Source organism: Protomyctophum bolini (assembly GCF_963924005.1).
Source record: "Protomyctophum bolini genome assembly, chromosome: 3".
NCBI lineage: Eukaryota > Metazoa > Chordata > Actinopteri > Myctophiformes > Myctophidae > Protomyctophum > Protomyctophum bolini.
The window spans coordinates 19,949,298-19,965,912 of record NC_137864.1 but is presented as its reverse complement, the minus strand read 5'-3'; the positions used below and the strand labels follow the sequence as shown (position 1 = coordinate 19,965,912).

The window sequence follows — 16,615 nt, the reverse complement described above, 5'->3', positions numbered from 1 at the left end:
CGTACACCTTAAAGATGGAGTGCCATGATTTTTGTATTTCTTCCAGTTTTTCATGTGTTTAAGAGGTGACAGTACTTCATTAGACCCCTCGGTGTGGTTATGTGCAATGATGTCTTCCCTTTGTATTTAGGGTTAGGGTAGGACATTCCTCCGGAAAGCTCAAAATACCTTCTTAGAAATAAGAGTGCGGGATCCAGGCCCTAAATTGGCCCTGATAACCAGTTATTCAACACAGAGCACACTAGCCAACAACAGAATAAAAAGGAATTTTGAGAACCGAACGGATGATCTTCTAAAACATTATAAATTTATATTGGCCTACAGAAAAAATAATAACCTTAAAGATTATCTAGTACACATCAAGCTAAAAGGAATCAACACAAATCAACCCAAACAATTAGTAAAAAATAGAACCACAAAACGCTGTATGCTAGAGTTTTCTGTGAGCTCAGGCCTGGTGGTGCTGAGCGATTAACATTGGACTTTTGAACTTTTTAGGGGCCCACAGCGAGGGGCCTCTTATAGCGAGAATCACACCGCATAAATCAAAAGAAAGCCTAACTTGTCCACTTCAATTTTCCATTCTGGAGATATTGACCTTTTTCTAACACCTGCTTTTGCCTGCACGCTGCTCGCTTGAAAAAACAGCAGAGATATGGAAGGTTGAAGTTGACAGACATTGACAGACAGATATAAAAATGAACACAAATAATATCATATACATACTACACACTGAATGAAAGCCCTGAATGTCTACTTTTAGGAGGAAGTTGATCCCATGTACAGTTTGTCAGTAATTGGCTATTGAATGTAGCTTGCGCCCACCAGAGAGAACTTTAGAGAAGGCATGGACCTGAAGAACTATTATTCACAAAATAAGGCCTATAGCGACATGTACATACCGTATGAAACAGAAGACTCTCTGCTTTCATAATAAAAAACTAATACTGTAATAATAATAAAAATCACACCCCTGTGAAGTGAGCAGTGCACATTGCACTGGACAGTAGGACAAAGACGTTTTAATTAAAAACAGTGGATTAAGAACAATCCATGCATCAAGCTAATACTATGCCTAAAAAAAACTTAAATCCTTACATATTGCATTATGAGAGGTTTAATTGAGAAGCAGGCCAATTAAATGGAGGGAGAATCCCAGGCTCCCATTGTTGCCCGAGGCAAACGCAAAGATCCTTCACTTCTTTTTTTCTCTCTTTCTTTTTTATTTCCGCTTTCAACCTCGTGTTTATTTTCCTCCTCCTCCTCCTCTCCAGAGATTTTCAACATTTCTGACATCTTTGCGAATGTGACACCGTCCTAATACGATCAAAGTAGAATAGAACAGGGCTATTATTATTATCAGACCGGGATATAGAGATCAAAGAGAGAGGGACCGCTTGCAGGTGTTTTTGATGAGTCGTAGATATGATGTGGCAAGAAAGATAACAACGGTAAAGGTTGTGTCTCTGTCGCTTCTCTCTCTCTCTCTCTCTCTCTCTCTCTCTCTCTCTCTCTCTCTCTCTCTCTCTCTGTCTCTGTCTCTCGTTCTATCACTCCATCTATCGGGTGCTGCGTATAATAGACTCAACTCTATCTCTCGCTCTACCAGTGTTTGGAGGAGAGATATAGTGGAAAAACCCTCACTTTGATTGGGTGTAAGGGTGATGTAAGGTGAACCTGTGATGGCACTGGATGCAAATATTGACAGTGCTGGAAAGTAACTAAGTACATTTACTCAAGTAAATACATGCAGTTCGACAATGCTGTATTGATACTTTTACTTTTGAGTACTTTGTCCCCACCACTGGAGTTGAGGTGGAGTCTTTGAAGTGGGGTAGTTTACTGGAGTTGAGGTGGAGTCTTTGAAGTGGGGTAGTTTACTGGAGTTGAGGTGGAGTCTTTGAAGTGGGGTAGTTTACTGGAGTTGAGGTGGAGTCTTTGAAGTGGGGTAGTTTACTGGAGTTGAGGTGGAGTCTTTGAAGTGGGGTAGTTTACTGGAGTTGAGGTGGAGTCTTTGAAGTGGGGTAGTTTACTGGAGTTGAGGTGGAGTCTTTGAAGTGGGGTAGTTTACTGGAGTTGAGGTGGAGTCTTTGAAGTGGGGTAGTTTTAGTGGTTTCATCGTTGAGCAGAGATGACTCCCTTGTACAAAAACAGGAAACACAGTGTGTGTGTGTACCCCAAAGGTACTGCGAGAACTGATGACGGAAACTAATTAGTATATCCTTGTAAGACTGATAAATGTCCTTTTAAATGTTACTTTTTAGTTTTTAGATTTTGTCTTCATAATAATTTCAAATGGAATACCACTTAGTTAAAGAAGTATGTAAGTAAGTACATGCTTCACCTGGTCTAGTGGTTCTCAACCTGTCAACAGTTCAAATAGGATTATTTTGGGAGTCCCGACAGTTCAAATATGATTATTTTGGGAGTCCCGACAGTTCAAATATAATTATTTTGGGGGTCCCGACAGTTGAAATATGATTATTTTGGGGGTCCCCAGTTCAAATAGGATTATTTTGGGGGTCCCGACAGTTCAACATAATTACATAATTTATATACCAAATCAACATTCATCCGTCTTCTACAGCTTATCTGGAGTGGGGTCGTTGAGGTAATGGTGCCAGCCTTCTGTCTGCACCAAAAAATAACGGATCTACAAGCTCACAACAGGTTGTGTTGCGATGTTTAGTGTCCAGTTGATGAAATATAGACCTGTATAATTAGTGTGTGGTTTAGAGGTGATTATAGCTTTGAAGACATTAATTATTAAGTTATTTTTGATCGATTTTACAAATGACAAACAAGGAATAATGCATGTAATGAATGCTGCTTGAATGCTGAAATGCCCAGAAGTGTTTTGGATGATGTTATCTCATGGTGGTGTATCACAGCCGTTGCAGTAGATCCCCATTGTAGGTTGTTTCTGCAAACAGCAGGTCGTTGGACTATGACAAAAAATGTCCGTCGACTACCTTAACGAAAACTAAATGGAAACCAAGCCATGATGACTAAAACTAGGACTAATTTGATTGACAATTTCCTCAACAAATAAAAACTAGACTAAAATGTTAGGAAGGGACTAGTGGACAAGATATCCAGTATAAGTCATTTTACGATTGGTTGTTTGGTGAAAATAGCCGATCTACAAGCTCATAGAGGAGCTTGTAGATGTAAAAGAGACTATGACTAATAAAATAAAATGCTGTCCAAATCAACACTGCATTGGACCATGAGTGAATGCAAAGCTCTGACGTAAAGCAGTGGTTCCTTCTTCACATCAAGGACCCCCAAATTGACACTAATTAGCCCGCGGACCCAACATTTGAAAATATATGCCAGGGACCCCATAAGAGAACATTTGTACAGCTCTAGCAGTGATTCTCAACCTGATTGATTTTTTCAAGGACCCCCCAGTTTGACATGCATATTAATCTACGGACCCCCATTTAATGGAATTTCTATCTCTGGGACTCTCAATTCATATTGTAAAATCAGACTAAATGGACCCTAATGGGTCCATTTGGTTCCATTTGTACACTGAGTTACAGACCCATAAGGGTCCATTTGGTTCCTATAAATATCATTTAGCTGGAGACCCCCTGGAACTCCCTCAAGGACCCCTGGGGGTCCCCGGACCCCACTTTGGGAACCACTGACGTGAAGCATTGGGCGAGAGTATAAATCACAGTGAGTTATTCTGAGACTGCCAGAGACACATCCCATCAGTTATGAGGAGGAACAGGCTGGAGCTAACGTGTCAAACGGAAAATGTGTGTGTGTGTGTGTGTGTGTGTGTGTGTGTGTGTGTGTGCGCGCAAGCCTGTGTGAGTGAATACAAAGAAATCACACCCGTGTGAAGTGAGGGGCGCTCTTATCATTGTACACGAGTAAGACGCGCAAACGCGGGAAGCGAACGCAGCTCGTACATATTTGGGTTTTGGACGTATACTGTAGCTGCTTTGGGGACTCCTTATATGGTGCCCCTTTTGTGCCCATATATGGAGCTGAGTGGACCTGGCCCCTTTTGTGCCCATATAAATGTTTGTCTTGGGAACTTAGGTCAATGTTTGTCTTGGGAACTTAGGTCAATGTTTGTCTTGGGAACTTAGGTCAATGTTTGTCTTGGGAACTTAGGTCAATGTTTGTCTTGGGAACTTAGGTCAATGTTTGTGTTTACACAAACTCTCAAAGCTGGACATCAAAAAAAAAAGAGAGAGTTAATGAGACATATAAGGGGGGGGGGGGGACAGAAATGGGGTATCAAAAAACAAGTGACAACAACTGTGCAGTGACGGTCTGGGCACAGCCCAACAGGTGGTGGAGAGAGAGAGAGAGCAGCCGCTGCCCATGCAAGAGGGCATCCTGCCAAGTCATGGTCTGCCATGGAAAGCTGTAATATTTATGAATGATTACCCGGTGAATGTCTTGATAACCTCCAAAACCTCCAAATGGCATTTACCCCACATTTTGTGTTCGGCATTAAATCAGTCCGTCTGGCCATGCTGATTAAAAGTGAAACACACTCTGGAGAAACACGCAGAGGGTCGAGACTGACACATTATTTTTTCTCATGCATTTCAAGCGATTTGGGAATGCTTGCTCCCACTTTAACTCCAAGTTAGCAGCTGACCCGTCTTACCTGGTTTGTGGTTGCACTTTATACGGAGCGGGAATACGTTATGACCTAAAATGTGTGCAGGCTTATTTCTGCAGCTGCGACGCTGTTAGAAATATCACGTGCAGTTATGGTAATAAATGTATTAAGCGCTTAAGCGCTTAAACCAGGGGTGCTCTCAACAGGTGGTACGGGAGAATATGTACAGTAGGGGGTCCCTGCTTCAGCTCTCTCTCTCAGCTAAGGGGTCCTTGACTTGGAAAAACACGTCAAAGAATTTTACGGCTCTAGCAGTGATTCTCAACCCGTTTAATTTCAATGACCCCCGCAGTTTGACATGCATTAGTTTACACGAATTTCTATCTCTGAGACCCACAATTTATGTAGTAAAATCACTGCTAAGTAACTCTGAGGGTCACGGGTAACAGGTCCATTTGGTTCCATTTGTACACTCTCAGAGTTACTCTCAGGACCGCATGGGTCCATTTTGGTTCCTAACTATATCATTTGGCTGGGGACCCCCTGGGACTCCCTCAAGGACCCCTGGGGGTCCCCGGGACCCCACTCTGAGAAGTGGGGTTCTCAAACATCTCCTTTTTCCTTCTACACCAAATCTCTTCGCAGAAATTGGCCGATCTTATCTACAAGCTCACAACTTGTAGATCTGATATTTTAACACATTGCCGGCTATTTTTGGGTCGTGCCCAGAATAGGGATGATGCTTTGAGGATCTGTGATGTTTGGGATGTGTTGCATTTCACAACGTTTGTTCCATTTCTTTCGGGTTGCAGAGGATTTCTCTCCTATTGCGAGGTGTGGAAAGAACTATAAGTAGGCTACATTCTGCACGACGAGTGCTTTTACTTTGGGTACTTTATGTACATTTTGATCAGCCTGGCTCCAGCCCTGAATCGCTGCTATTAACCCATTTAGGCCTGACATTGACATTTTAATAATCCTACTATAAATGTGCCACGTCTCTGCGTACGTGCGTACGTGTGTGCACGGTTATGATGTACGTAACTCGAGAACCGTTTGACCCACAGACTTCACATTCGACACACGCGTTCCACACCCCCACAGTGCAGTGCCAGGTGAAAGGAGTTGGCCTCATTAGGCCCACTGGCAGAGCCTGACCAGAGCCTTTTGTGGTGGCTCTGGAGAAGCGTGGGTCCAACCGCCTCTATACCGGGCACTGCACTCCCTGTGGGGGTGTGGAAAGCGTCTGTCATGATTTAGAAGACATTTTGTAGAATCTGTTCTCAGTCCTATAAATGGGTTCATCTAAGTGTGTGTGTGTGTGTGTGTGTGTGTGTGTGTGTGTGTGCGCGCGCGCTTGTATGTGTGCGCGTGTGCGTGCATGTAGACTGTGTGTGTGTGACATGGACAGACTTGGTCGAAATGAGTTCATTGGAGAAGTGCGGGTGGCCTTGAAGAAACTGAAAGAGGGGGAGAACAAGAGATACAACATGGGACTGGAGAGAATTGCACCACAGGTACATACACTGTGTGTGTGTGTGTGTGTGTGTGTGTGTGTGTGTGTGTGTGTGTGTGTGTGTGTGTGTGTGTGTGTGTGTGTGTGTGTGTGTGTGCGCGTGTGCGTGTGCGTGTGTGTGCGCGTGTGTATGCGCGCGTGTCAATACAATAATTGCCATGCTGAAATTGTGCAGGGTCATCAATCTGTCTGTTCGAAGACTTTCATTTTTTATTTCACACACCATTATAATGTTCCTATTTTGATAAGACCCAATTTCTAAATGTCAGACTCCAAGGTTTTCTTCAGAAAATGTACGACACTGATTTACAACTCTATGGCACATTAGGAGTACAATCAGTACTATACAGTGGTTCTCATTTGATATTTTATGGCGACTGTGGCTCAAGAGGTAGAGCAGGTCGTCCAATGATCCATGGGTCGGCGGTTCGAATCCCGGCTCCTCCTGTCTACATGTCGAAGTGTCCTTGGGCAAGACACTGAACCCCAAATTGCTCCCGATGTGCTGGTTGGTACCTTGCATGGCTTCCGCCCGCAATCTGTGTATGAATGTGTGTGTGAATGGGTGAATGTAATGCACAATCTACGTAAAGCGCCTTGGATAAAGGCGCTATATAAATGCACCATTTACCATTTACCCTTTGGTTCCATTTGTTACACTCTCAGAGCTAAACCCCTTATCCCTAAACTTCTTGTAAAAATTGACGAAAAACACACTATAGCCCTGAATGACCATAACAAGGGATTTTAACTCTGAGGGCTCCATTTTTGTCACCGCTAAACCCCTTATCCCTTAACTTCTTTGCCCTTTTTTAACTATTTTGAAAAACATTTTTGAATAGTTCAACTAGCCAATATACATTGACACGTTGTGAGCTTGTAGACTGGCCATTTTAACTAAGAAGTTTAGGGATAAGGGGTTTAGCGATGATGAAAATGGAGCCCTCAGAGTTAAAATCCCTTGTTATGGTCATTCAGGGCTAACGTGTGTTTTTCGTCAATTTTATTGTCCACTCTTTTTGGAGCAAAGAATTTAATTTTGACAAAAATGTCCACCACCAGAGCCATAGTAGAGTATAGACAAGACTTGCGACATTGAGGGGGCAGAAAACAGCCCGGTCACGTGGTGGTTCATGTACTCGCGTGAGCCCATGGACTCCAATGCATTCCGTAAACTTCCAGTGTCACTATTCACCAATAGAAGTCTATGTAGAAGAGCCGCCGCCATTGGACTGGCCCTATATGAAGTGAACAGAGTTGTCGTAACTCTGTCTTACTCAATGGCTCTGCTGTGAGTGACCCCTGTGACTGTGAGTGACCCCTGTGAATGACCCCTGTGAGTGACCCCTGTGTGAATGCGTGCCTGTCATACTGTGTGTTCCACTATGTATGTGATGTTGCCCTTTTATATGGAATAAACGTCGCCATCTCTCCCTGTCTCTTCCTCTCTCTCTCTTTCCCTCTCTCTCTCTCTCTCTCTCTCTCTCTCGCTCTCTTTCCCTCTCTCTCCTCTCTCTCTCTCTCTCTCTCTCTCTCTCTCTCTCTCTCTCTCTCTCTCTCTCTCTCTCTCTCTCTCTTTCCCTTTCCCTTTCCCTCTCTCTCTCTCTCTTTCTCTCTCTCTCTCTCTCTCTCTCTCTCTCTCTCTCTCTCTCTCTCTCTCTCTCCCTCCCTCCCTCCCCGTCTCCTAGAATAAAGAAGGCAACAATCAAGCTGTGGAGCAGGGAGCGCCCACAGCAGAGGAAGAGGTAGGACTCTTCATTAGATCGGTGGTTTTCAACCCTTTTCATGTCAAGGTCCATTATGTATTGACCATTTGATCCACGGACCACCATTCGATGACATTTAGCCTCTCAGACCCAAAACTTAAAGAATATTTTGTTGTCGTTGGGTAAGATTTTGTCCACAATTCCATGCTGTACGTTAGATGTTGCTACCATAGGAGAGACAACAGGCAAACGTTGATCAAAACAACAATTCTTCTACATTCTCGAATTGTGTATACTTCTTGTAAAATTAGTAATGCAGATGTTTAAGAATAATTTAACTCTTAAGAGCGTAAAATGAAACCATATGGACCCATACGGGTCCATATGGTTTCATTTAACCCTCTAAAGAGTTAAAGATCTAATTAGGGTCCATTTGGTTACCAACTCTCCATCATTTAGCTGTGGGACCACCTGGAACCCCCTCAAGGACCACATGGTGGTCCCCGGACCAGTGGTTGAAACCCACTGCATTAGAGCTATTATGCCATTAGCATTGTTTGAAGCAAAGGGGGGGGGGGGGGGGATCATTGGTAATTTGCTTTGATCTCATCTGAAAATCTAATGAATTTTCTTATCTTTCTGGGAATTCTAATAGACACCCACACCTTCCCCGCCTGGTTTTAATTATCTGATTTTAATCACCGGCTGTGCATCTGAATGACATGTACTTTTAATAAATCAGTGAAACCAGTAGAAGTTCAGGGGAAAAAAACGGGCAGCTTTCCAATTATTCCATGCGGCGGTTGCACTGATAGGATCTTATGTTTCTCATCATCCTTTTTGGAATCATAATAGTGTCCCATCTCTGTCTAGATTAATTTAATGCTTCACTGGTTAAAGTGGAAAGTAAAGGATTTTTTTTGTTTTGACATTTGCAAATAATTGATTCCATTACATCATACGTGGGCAACTGGCCACCATCACTTAAAACACAATCAGCGCCGGGATTCCTTCAAAATAGAAGCTCTGGGGTGCCGGGAAGACATGGCCGCTTTTACTCTGTAAATCTCTGTTTTTGCTTGCTTACCTCGCTAAGAATCCGATAAAAGTCGCTGATGATCCCTCGCGTTCATATTTTTGAACGAGAGGCAGGTGAGAAGACAGAAATGAAGAGCTTAGTATATCCATCTGATCAAAACCACGGAGAGCGCCCTAGATTAGGAGATACGAGGCATTCTTTCTGCAGCGGTGAACTAAGACGTGACCGGACCGCGCATGAACCAAGAGCCAAGCGCTAGGACGTGTACTGTACACACTTCCTTTGAATCCGTGGGTTGGATTGCTTATGACGTGTGGACACGTCGGATGTACGGAACCTGTTCATGTGGCCTCATGTTAACACCTTGAGGTGTTTTGGCTACATCTAGCTACAAAAGCTACATCCAAGATGGCGACCTTGTGCACCTTGAAATGGGCTCCGTAGCTCCAAATCGCTGGGCACACTGATTTACTGGTTCCAACTACATCTGGGCATTCAAAGTGTTCATATACGAAGACTCTCTCGATATGATTATTGATTTCAGCTAATTACTAGTATTAAGATGTTATTGTCTTTTTTATGTCCAATGTATTTGTATTTAGTTCATAAAGTTAACATAACTATAACTAAATGCATTTGAAATTAAAAATGTTACTTTTCAGGATTCCAATTAGAAAATAGCTAAACATAATATTCAGGATTTCAATTCAAATATAGCAAAAATAGCTGATCTACAACGCGTTTTGAGCTTGTAGATCTGCTATTTTTGATATATGCAATGTGGCCCTCTGGAGTGAGCGTGGAACTATAGTGAGTGAGTGTGGAACTATAGTGGCCCTCTGGAGTGAGTGTGGAACTAAAGTAGCCCTCTGGAGTGAGTGCATGTGGAACTATATAGTGGCCCTCTGGAGTGAGTGTGGAACTATAGTGGCCCTCTGGAGTGAGTGTGGAACTATAGTGGCCCTCTGGAGTGAGTGTGGAACTATAGTAGCCCTCTGGAGTGAGTGTGGAACTATAGTGGCCCTCTGGAGTGAGTGTGGAACTATAGTGGCCCTCTGGAGTGAGTGTGGAACTATAGTGGCCCTCTAGAGTGAGTGTGGAACTAGTGGCCCTCTGGAGTGAGTGTGGAACTATAGTGGCCCTCTGGAGTGAGTGTGGAACTATAGTGGCCCTCTGGAGTGAGTGTGGAACTATAGGGGCCCTCTGGAGTGAGTGTGGAACTATAGTGGCCCTCTGGAGTGAGTGTGGAACTATAGGGGCCCTCTGGAGTGAGTGTGGAACTATAGGGGCCCTCTGGAGTGAGTGTGGAACTATAGTGGCCCACTGGAGTGAGTGTGGAACTATAGTGGCCCTCTGGAGTAGTGTGGAGGCACCGCTCAAAAATGGGTTAAGTGGTTATTTCACTCCGGTGCAGATGTATCCTTATAGAGAGCGCATTATTTGGATTTAGTGTCAGCGGTATTTAAATGTCTAAAATGCAGTTCACAGTCGACCTGATTGGCTGACAGCAGATTGGCTAGAAGTGTTCCCACTTCACCCCTGAACGACAGGATGTTTGTTTGAAGCATCCTCATGCAATAAAGATGAGGTGAGTGCGAGAGAGAGAGATCTTCCTTATTGAGTTTACGCTCAGAGCTCAGCTACTTGTGCTGCTACACAGACAGAGAGAGGTGCATGGCGAGAAAGGGAGACGCATTAGAGATGCATTTATTTCAGTATAAGTAAGCTACATGTGCTGGTACACACAGAGAGAGGTCGCGAGAAAGGGAGACGCATTAGAGATGCATTTATTTCAGTATAAGTAAGCTACATGTGCTGGTACACACAGAGAGGTCGCGAGAAAGGGAGACGCATTAGAGATGCATTTATTTCAGTATAAGTAGCCTTTGAAGAAAAATAAGTCCTCGTGCACACCTACGGGGGACAGGTGCGTCGGATTAAGGAACTGGAGAAGTAGAAAAAGATGTGACCATTTCTGACCGAGTCTGACCGATTTTTCTTATTTTCTATTTTTTTCTCGTTTGTGAAAGCAGGGAATCATAGCTTCAATTGACATATTGGTTGTTCAATTTGACCCACCAGTACTGGAGATATGACTTATAGAGTAGAGTCTTGCAGAAAACAGCGAGTTGAGAAAACAGGCTTGAAATGTTCACTTCTGTAGACTGGTTAAACATAGATCTACATTACTTAATTTACAAGAAGTCTACACAATTAGAGAATGTAGAATAATTATTGTTATTTTGATCGTTTGCCATGGAAGGCATGGAATTGTAGACTAAATTGTATCCAACGACAACAAAATACTCACAGTTTTGGGTCTGAGAGGCTCAAATGCTGAATAAATGATGGACCTTGACGTTAAAAGGGTTGAAAACCACTGCCACGGAATCGTCCTTTTTTTCCTCAGCAACTACAGTGTTTGCGACATTGCGCCTCCTCTAACTTAGCTAAATAACAATGCACTCTGAGCGAAGGAACACAACCGACTCTTGAAGGGAATCAGAGACTATATGCTCTGACGGGTCTAATTCATGCCACGTCTGCCTCATGCAGCCCCTTTGTGTGGTGGTGTGCCCCGCACTTTGTGCCCAGATAATGCCCAGGAGACTGGCTGGCTGCGTTCTGCTGCATGCGCCCCGGCCCTGCACCATAGATTGTCTAATTATAGGTCTCCGAGTCGTGTTCATCAATTATGTATCTGTTGCATCCTTTTATTTCTTATTGAAACGGAACAAACAAAATTTATAAAACACAAACTGCGTGTGTAAGTGTTGTATTTGATAACCACAGGAGTAATAATACAGTATAAATACAGCATATATATATTGTTAATGCCCTGTGTTGATAATAGAAAAATCAGACCCGTCTGAACTGAGAGGTGCTGTACTGTACACATTGTGAGCTTGTAGATCCGCTATTTTTGTGGCCAGGGTCGGAAATTCCGTAGGAGGGCACTTTTGGAAGAAAATAGCCGATCTACAAGCTCTCAACGTGTCACGTGTTGAGAGCTTGTAGATCTGCTATATTCCAGGCGCGACCCTGCACTCGTTTGGCTACTGGAGATGACATGGATTTCTAAACAAATTATTTCAGGGCAAAATGCTGCGTTCAGGATCTGGAGAGTTCAGAAAAAACTATTCTTGGGTATGGCATGGAAAGGAGAGGAGGGCATTTACATTTCTTTCACCATAGTAAATACTTCATTCATGGTCTGGAGAGGGCAGTTGTTTTACTGACAGGGGCTGCTGAAGCCCCCTTTGATGTCTATGTGTGCACGTGCCTGGTCTCTGCCCCCATCATGCAGCGTGATGGTGTAAATGGGCATCGATTAACGCACACGTTGTCGCCTGGATCAAAGACAGCTCTGCTCCAGGTCCGCTCAAGAGGGGAGCGACAACACAAGCGTAAAAATAAAAGCTAAACAGAATCCAGGTCTGGTGAGTCGCGGGCGTGTGCACAAAACGTCATGGTGTAACTGTAATATTGACGCTGTCTCTCTCTGCCCACGTCATGGTGTAACTGTAATGTCTCTCGCCCCTGTCACGCAGCGCGGCCGTATCCTGGTGTCACTGTGCTACAACCCAGAGAAGAGCAGCCTCATCGTGGGAATCATACGCTGCGCTCATCTGGCCGCCATGGACTCCAACGGCTACTCCGACCCCTTCGTCAAAATGTGAGTCATGTTGTTGAATGTGGAATGTTCCAGAATGCTAGCTGCTGCTCCAGAATCGGAGCGGCGGGGGCAGTATTTCACTTGCGCTGCTTTGACGAAAAGAAGAGCTGAGCCAGAAGCCAAAGCTCTCTGTCTATACCGAGCACTGAAGTGTGGGTCATGACTGAAAGAATAAGGTTGCGAATACAATCGGCCCGAAATGAGAAGGATTATTCTTTATACTGTATATAAAAAGACGCTTTGTAAAACATACATGACGTACTGTACATCTGTTTGTGTAAATAAGTGGTTCTCAAGTGGGGTCCAGGCTTCAGGGGTTCAGGGTTCTTTGTAAGAGGGTTCCAAAAGGACTCTTCTCTTACCAAGAGTTATGGCAGTCCTTGATATTAATCCGTCCATTTTAGAGGCCAGCGGTGTATAAATTGTGTAGGAGTAGTGGGTGGCTGGAGGCCATCATAGCTCTTTTCTTGATAGCGCTGAAAGCAGAGAATTAATTGCCATGGGCGGTCGCCCGGACCAGATTTTGACATCAGTCGGAAAGGTCCTGCATGCTCAGACGGTTCGGTGAAGCTTTCAGCGTTTTCAATACTTTATCACGCAGACATAAATTTCCACGGGAGACAGACTGCTCTTCGCCGACCTCGAACGCGCCAATCAAACCACCAAAGAATGGGGCAAGAGAGCATATAGACTTTGCTGATTGAGCAAGTTGCTGTCCCGTTCAGGGACAGCACTCTAGGCAAGCACAATAGCAACAAGATGGATCATTTGAAGGAGACAATACAGCATACAGCATTTACTACATGGTGAAAGAAATGCAAATGCCCTCCTTCGCCATGCCGGAAGGCAGCATTCAGGAGAATTGCTTTTTTTCAGAAGTCTCCGTGAACTTGAACACAGTATTTTGCGTTGAACAAATCCATGTCGTTACACACCGCATCTCCACTATAGCTAAAGAGTGCTGGGTTGCGCCACCGAACATAGCTGATCTATAAGCTCAGCTTGTGAACGTGTCGTGCGCGTGCTCGTTCCGTGCACACGCCAGCGACTCACCAGACCTGGATTCTGTTTAGCCTTTTTTTACGCTTGAGTTGTCGCGCCCCTCTTGAGCAGAGCTGAAGCAGAGCTGTCTTTGATCCAGGCAACAACATGTGCGTTATTTTTTTTAATTCAAGATGTGACTGATAAAATAAGGGCTTAAACTGTCTTGAGTTGCTCCAGTGCCTCCATTTCCTCCTGTAACCTGTCCTGCCTCTGAGATGCACCAGACTGGCCTGCCATAATAGACTAGAGGTGCGGTTGGAACTCCCTTCTGCTCAAGGTGGATCATTTGTTCCGTCAAATATCATTGTCATTTCCATAGGTCAGCATTAGAATATAGTTGATTCAAATTAATATTTAGTTTAGCTCATTGTTTATATGTTCATTGTTTATGAGTAAATATATAATGATAATAATAACACTTTATTTGTATAGCACTTTTTCATGACATGAAATACAGCTCCAAGTTCAATGGAGAAAAAAATAAAGTGTACTAGTGTATGAATAAAGTGGAGTGCAATAGTCATAGTCAAGAGGTCGTAGTATAACAATATATATATATATATATATATATATATATATATATATATATGTGTTGGTAAATTGTTCCAATCAGAGGGGGATTTAAACATAAATGCTTTCTTACCTAATGCGTTGGAGACTGTATAGGAACAGAAAAATAAGGTTGAGTGGAATGCCTTAACTTGTAATTGGTAGTGGGTGGTTCTAGAAACTGTTTGAGATATTGAGGATACTTGAAATGTATACATTTAAAAATAAACTGAATCCACAGTGACGCTGTCTTATTGTGAGAGAGGGCAACTGAAGATTTACATACTGTACATAGTACCATGGTGAGTTGTAAAAGGACAACCTAAGATAAATCTGCAGAGTTTGTTATAAACAATATTAAGAGTTTTCAGATTGGTTTTGGATGCGGTTTGAGTAAGCTGTAGTATTTTCCTAACTGAGAATGTAAAACAGTTTCTAGAGCGATAGAGAACACCAATACTGAAACGAACTTTTCGTACAATGTGCATCAATATGACATTTAAATGAAAGTTCGGTATCACATCCCAAGTTGTGGTAAGTAGTGTACATCCCAAGTTGTGGTAAGTAGTGTACATCTCAAGTTGTGGTAAGTAGTGTACATCCCAAGCTGTGGTAAGTAGTGTACATCCCAAGTTGTGGTAAGTAGTGTACATCTCAAGTTGTGGTAAGTAGTGTACATCCCAAGTTGTGGTAAGTAGTGTACATCCCAAGTTGTGGTAAGTAGTGTACATCTCAAGTTGTGGTAAGTAGTGTACATCCCAAGCTGTGGTAAGTAGTGTACATCCCAAGTTGTGGTAATAGAACAGCAGTGATTTAAAGATTTTTAGATCAATTGCTTCAGAGCTCTCCTCCCCACATGCATCGATAGCACGACTTCAGAGCCCAAGTCCTGGATAGTAGGCGACACATGTGATCAATATTTACAGTACATGGAGAAAACACTAATAAAGTGATTTTGTTACATAATCTACTCTCTCTCGCGTGCTCTCTCTCTCTGTTTCTCTCTCTCGTTCTCTCTCCATCTATTTCTGTTTCTGTCATAGTTTCTCTTTTCTTTTTATTCTTTTTTGCCTGGGTATTGATTTCTTCCTGTGCGCTGGGTGCCTGCCTGACTAGTCCATTCTCACGCACAATGTGACAGACAGAGCTCCCTGGCGTGTTAAAGTCATACATCTAAACAACAACAAAGATTTACATGCTCACATTTGTTTTTCACATGATGGCTGTTTTAGAAGCTCAGCTGCATGCTGTCAAGGTACTGATTTCAAGGAACCCATATTCATAACAAAAAATCACACCCGTGTGAAGTGAGGGGCGCTAATATATTAAATAAGGTCTAGGTGATGTAAAACAAACGGTGACAAAACAAACATTAAATTCTCTTTATTGTCAATGACATTTAATGTTTGTGTTGGGGACAAGATGACGTAAATGTTCCCTTCATTGCCAAGGGCATTTTTTTTAAAACAAACATTGAACTAAAAACCAACATTAAATTATCTTTTTTGTTAATGGCATTAAGGACATGTGTTAGGGACAAGATGACGTAAATGTTCCCTTCATTGTCAATGGCGTTTAACATTAAACCTGTATATAAACCTATCAATAAAGTATAGATTATTTTAATTTAGTACTTACTGTACTTTGTGTGCATGCAGTCTTCTTTGACCTTTTGTCTTATGCTTCCAAGTTGTCTAATGCTTAACAGTAATAACAGTGTTTTTGAGCATTGCTTTAGTGCATTCTGTATTGAGTTCTAGCCCACTAGACTGAAGAGAGATTTTCTTCCAACCCACGAGTTAGACAAGAACTGCTGCCAAGGATGCGATAAACAGTACAAACATTTCTCAATAACAAATTTACTTCATGACCAGAGGGGCATATTTGCCATAGAGGGCAGGCAAGGGAGGCAGCTGCCTCCCTAAATCCATTTGAAAACGCTGAGAAAAACAAGAGAGAGAGAAAAACACCAAACCAGAACTATTAGTGGCTCCTCGCCAGTTCCGTGTAGCGGCACGGAAGAAAGGTTCTCTGTTAATAAACTCGCCATAATATATCATATTTTATGTACAATGTCCAAAAAATACATGTATATTAGAAAATCCCAAATAGTATGCCTTCTGTCGTTCCACAATACAGTAGATTGTTATTGGGGCCCAGGCAAAGAATAGCCAATGAATAGGAAAGGAGTAGGAAATGGAGTGATGTTCACAGTGTAATATGATTGGATATTGTATTTTATAAGGGCTGTTTGTCCACTCAAGGTCAATCGTACATTACTATATGTATTCCCAGAGGTCTTGTCAGGATGTAACAGAGTATGTGGTATTATCATGATATACAGTATAGCGGAGCACTGAGGAAGCCAGATCGAGGGGCAGGGACGTCTCTGAAACCTCATAACTCATTTTTTTTGGTTTTTGATTTTATTCCATAAATCAGTGCTATTGAACACCCTTTACGTCTGTGTGTTTCGAAAATATTGAACCAA

The 16,615-nt window shown here is 42.8% G+C and overlaps 1 protein-coding gene across 1 annotated transcript in view; it reads left to right on the top strand.

Moving 5' to 3' along the window:
* The window catches only part of doc2g (double C2-like domains, gamma), a gene marked incomplete at its 5' end in the record, with an annotated part of 54,814 nt that overhangs the window by 21,550 nt on the left and 16,649 nt on the right, over positions 1–16,615 (top strand). Inside the window, 3 exons of the mRNA XM_080760647.1 lie at positions 5,982–6,111; positions 7,799–7,855; positions 12,407–12,531. Coding sequence (XP_080616773.1) covers positions 5,982–6,111; positions 7,799–7,855; positions 12,407–12,531 — 312 coding nt within the window. The remainder of the gene's footprint in view (positions 1–5,981; positions 6,112–7,798; positions 7,856–12,406; positions 12,532–16,615) is intronic.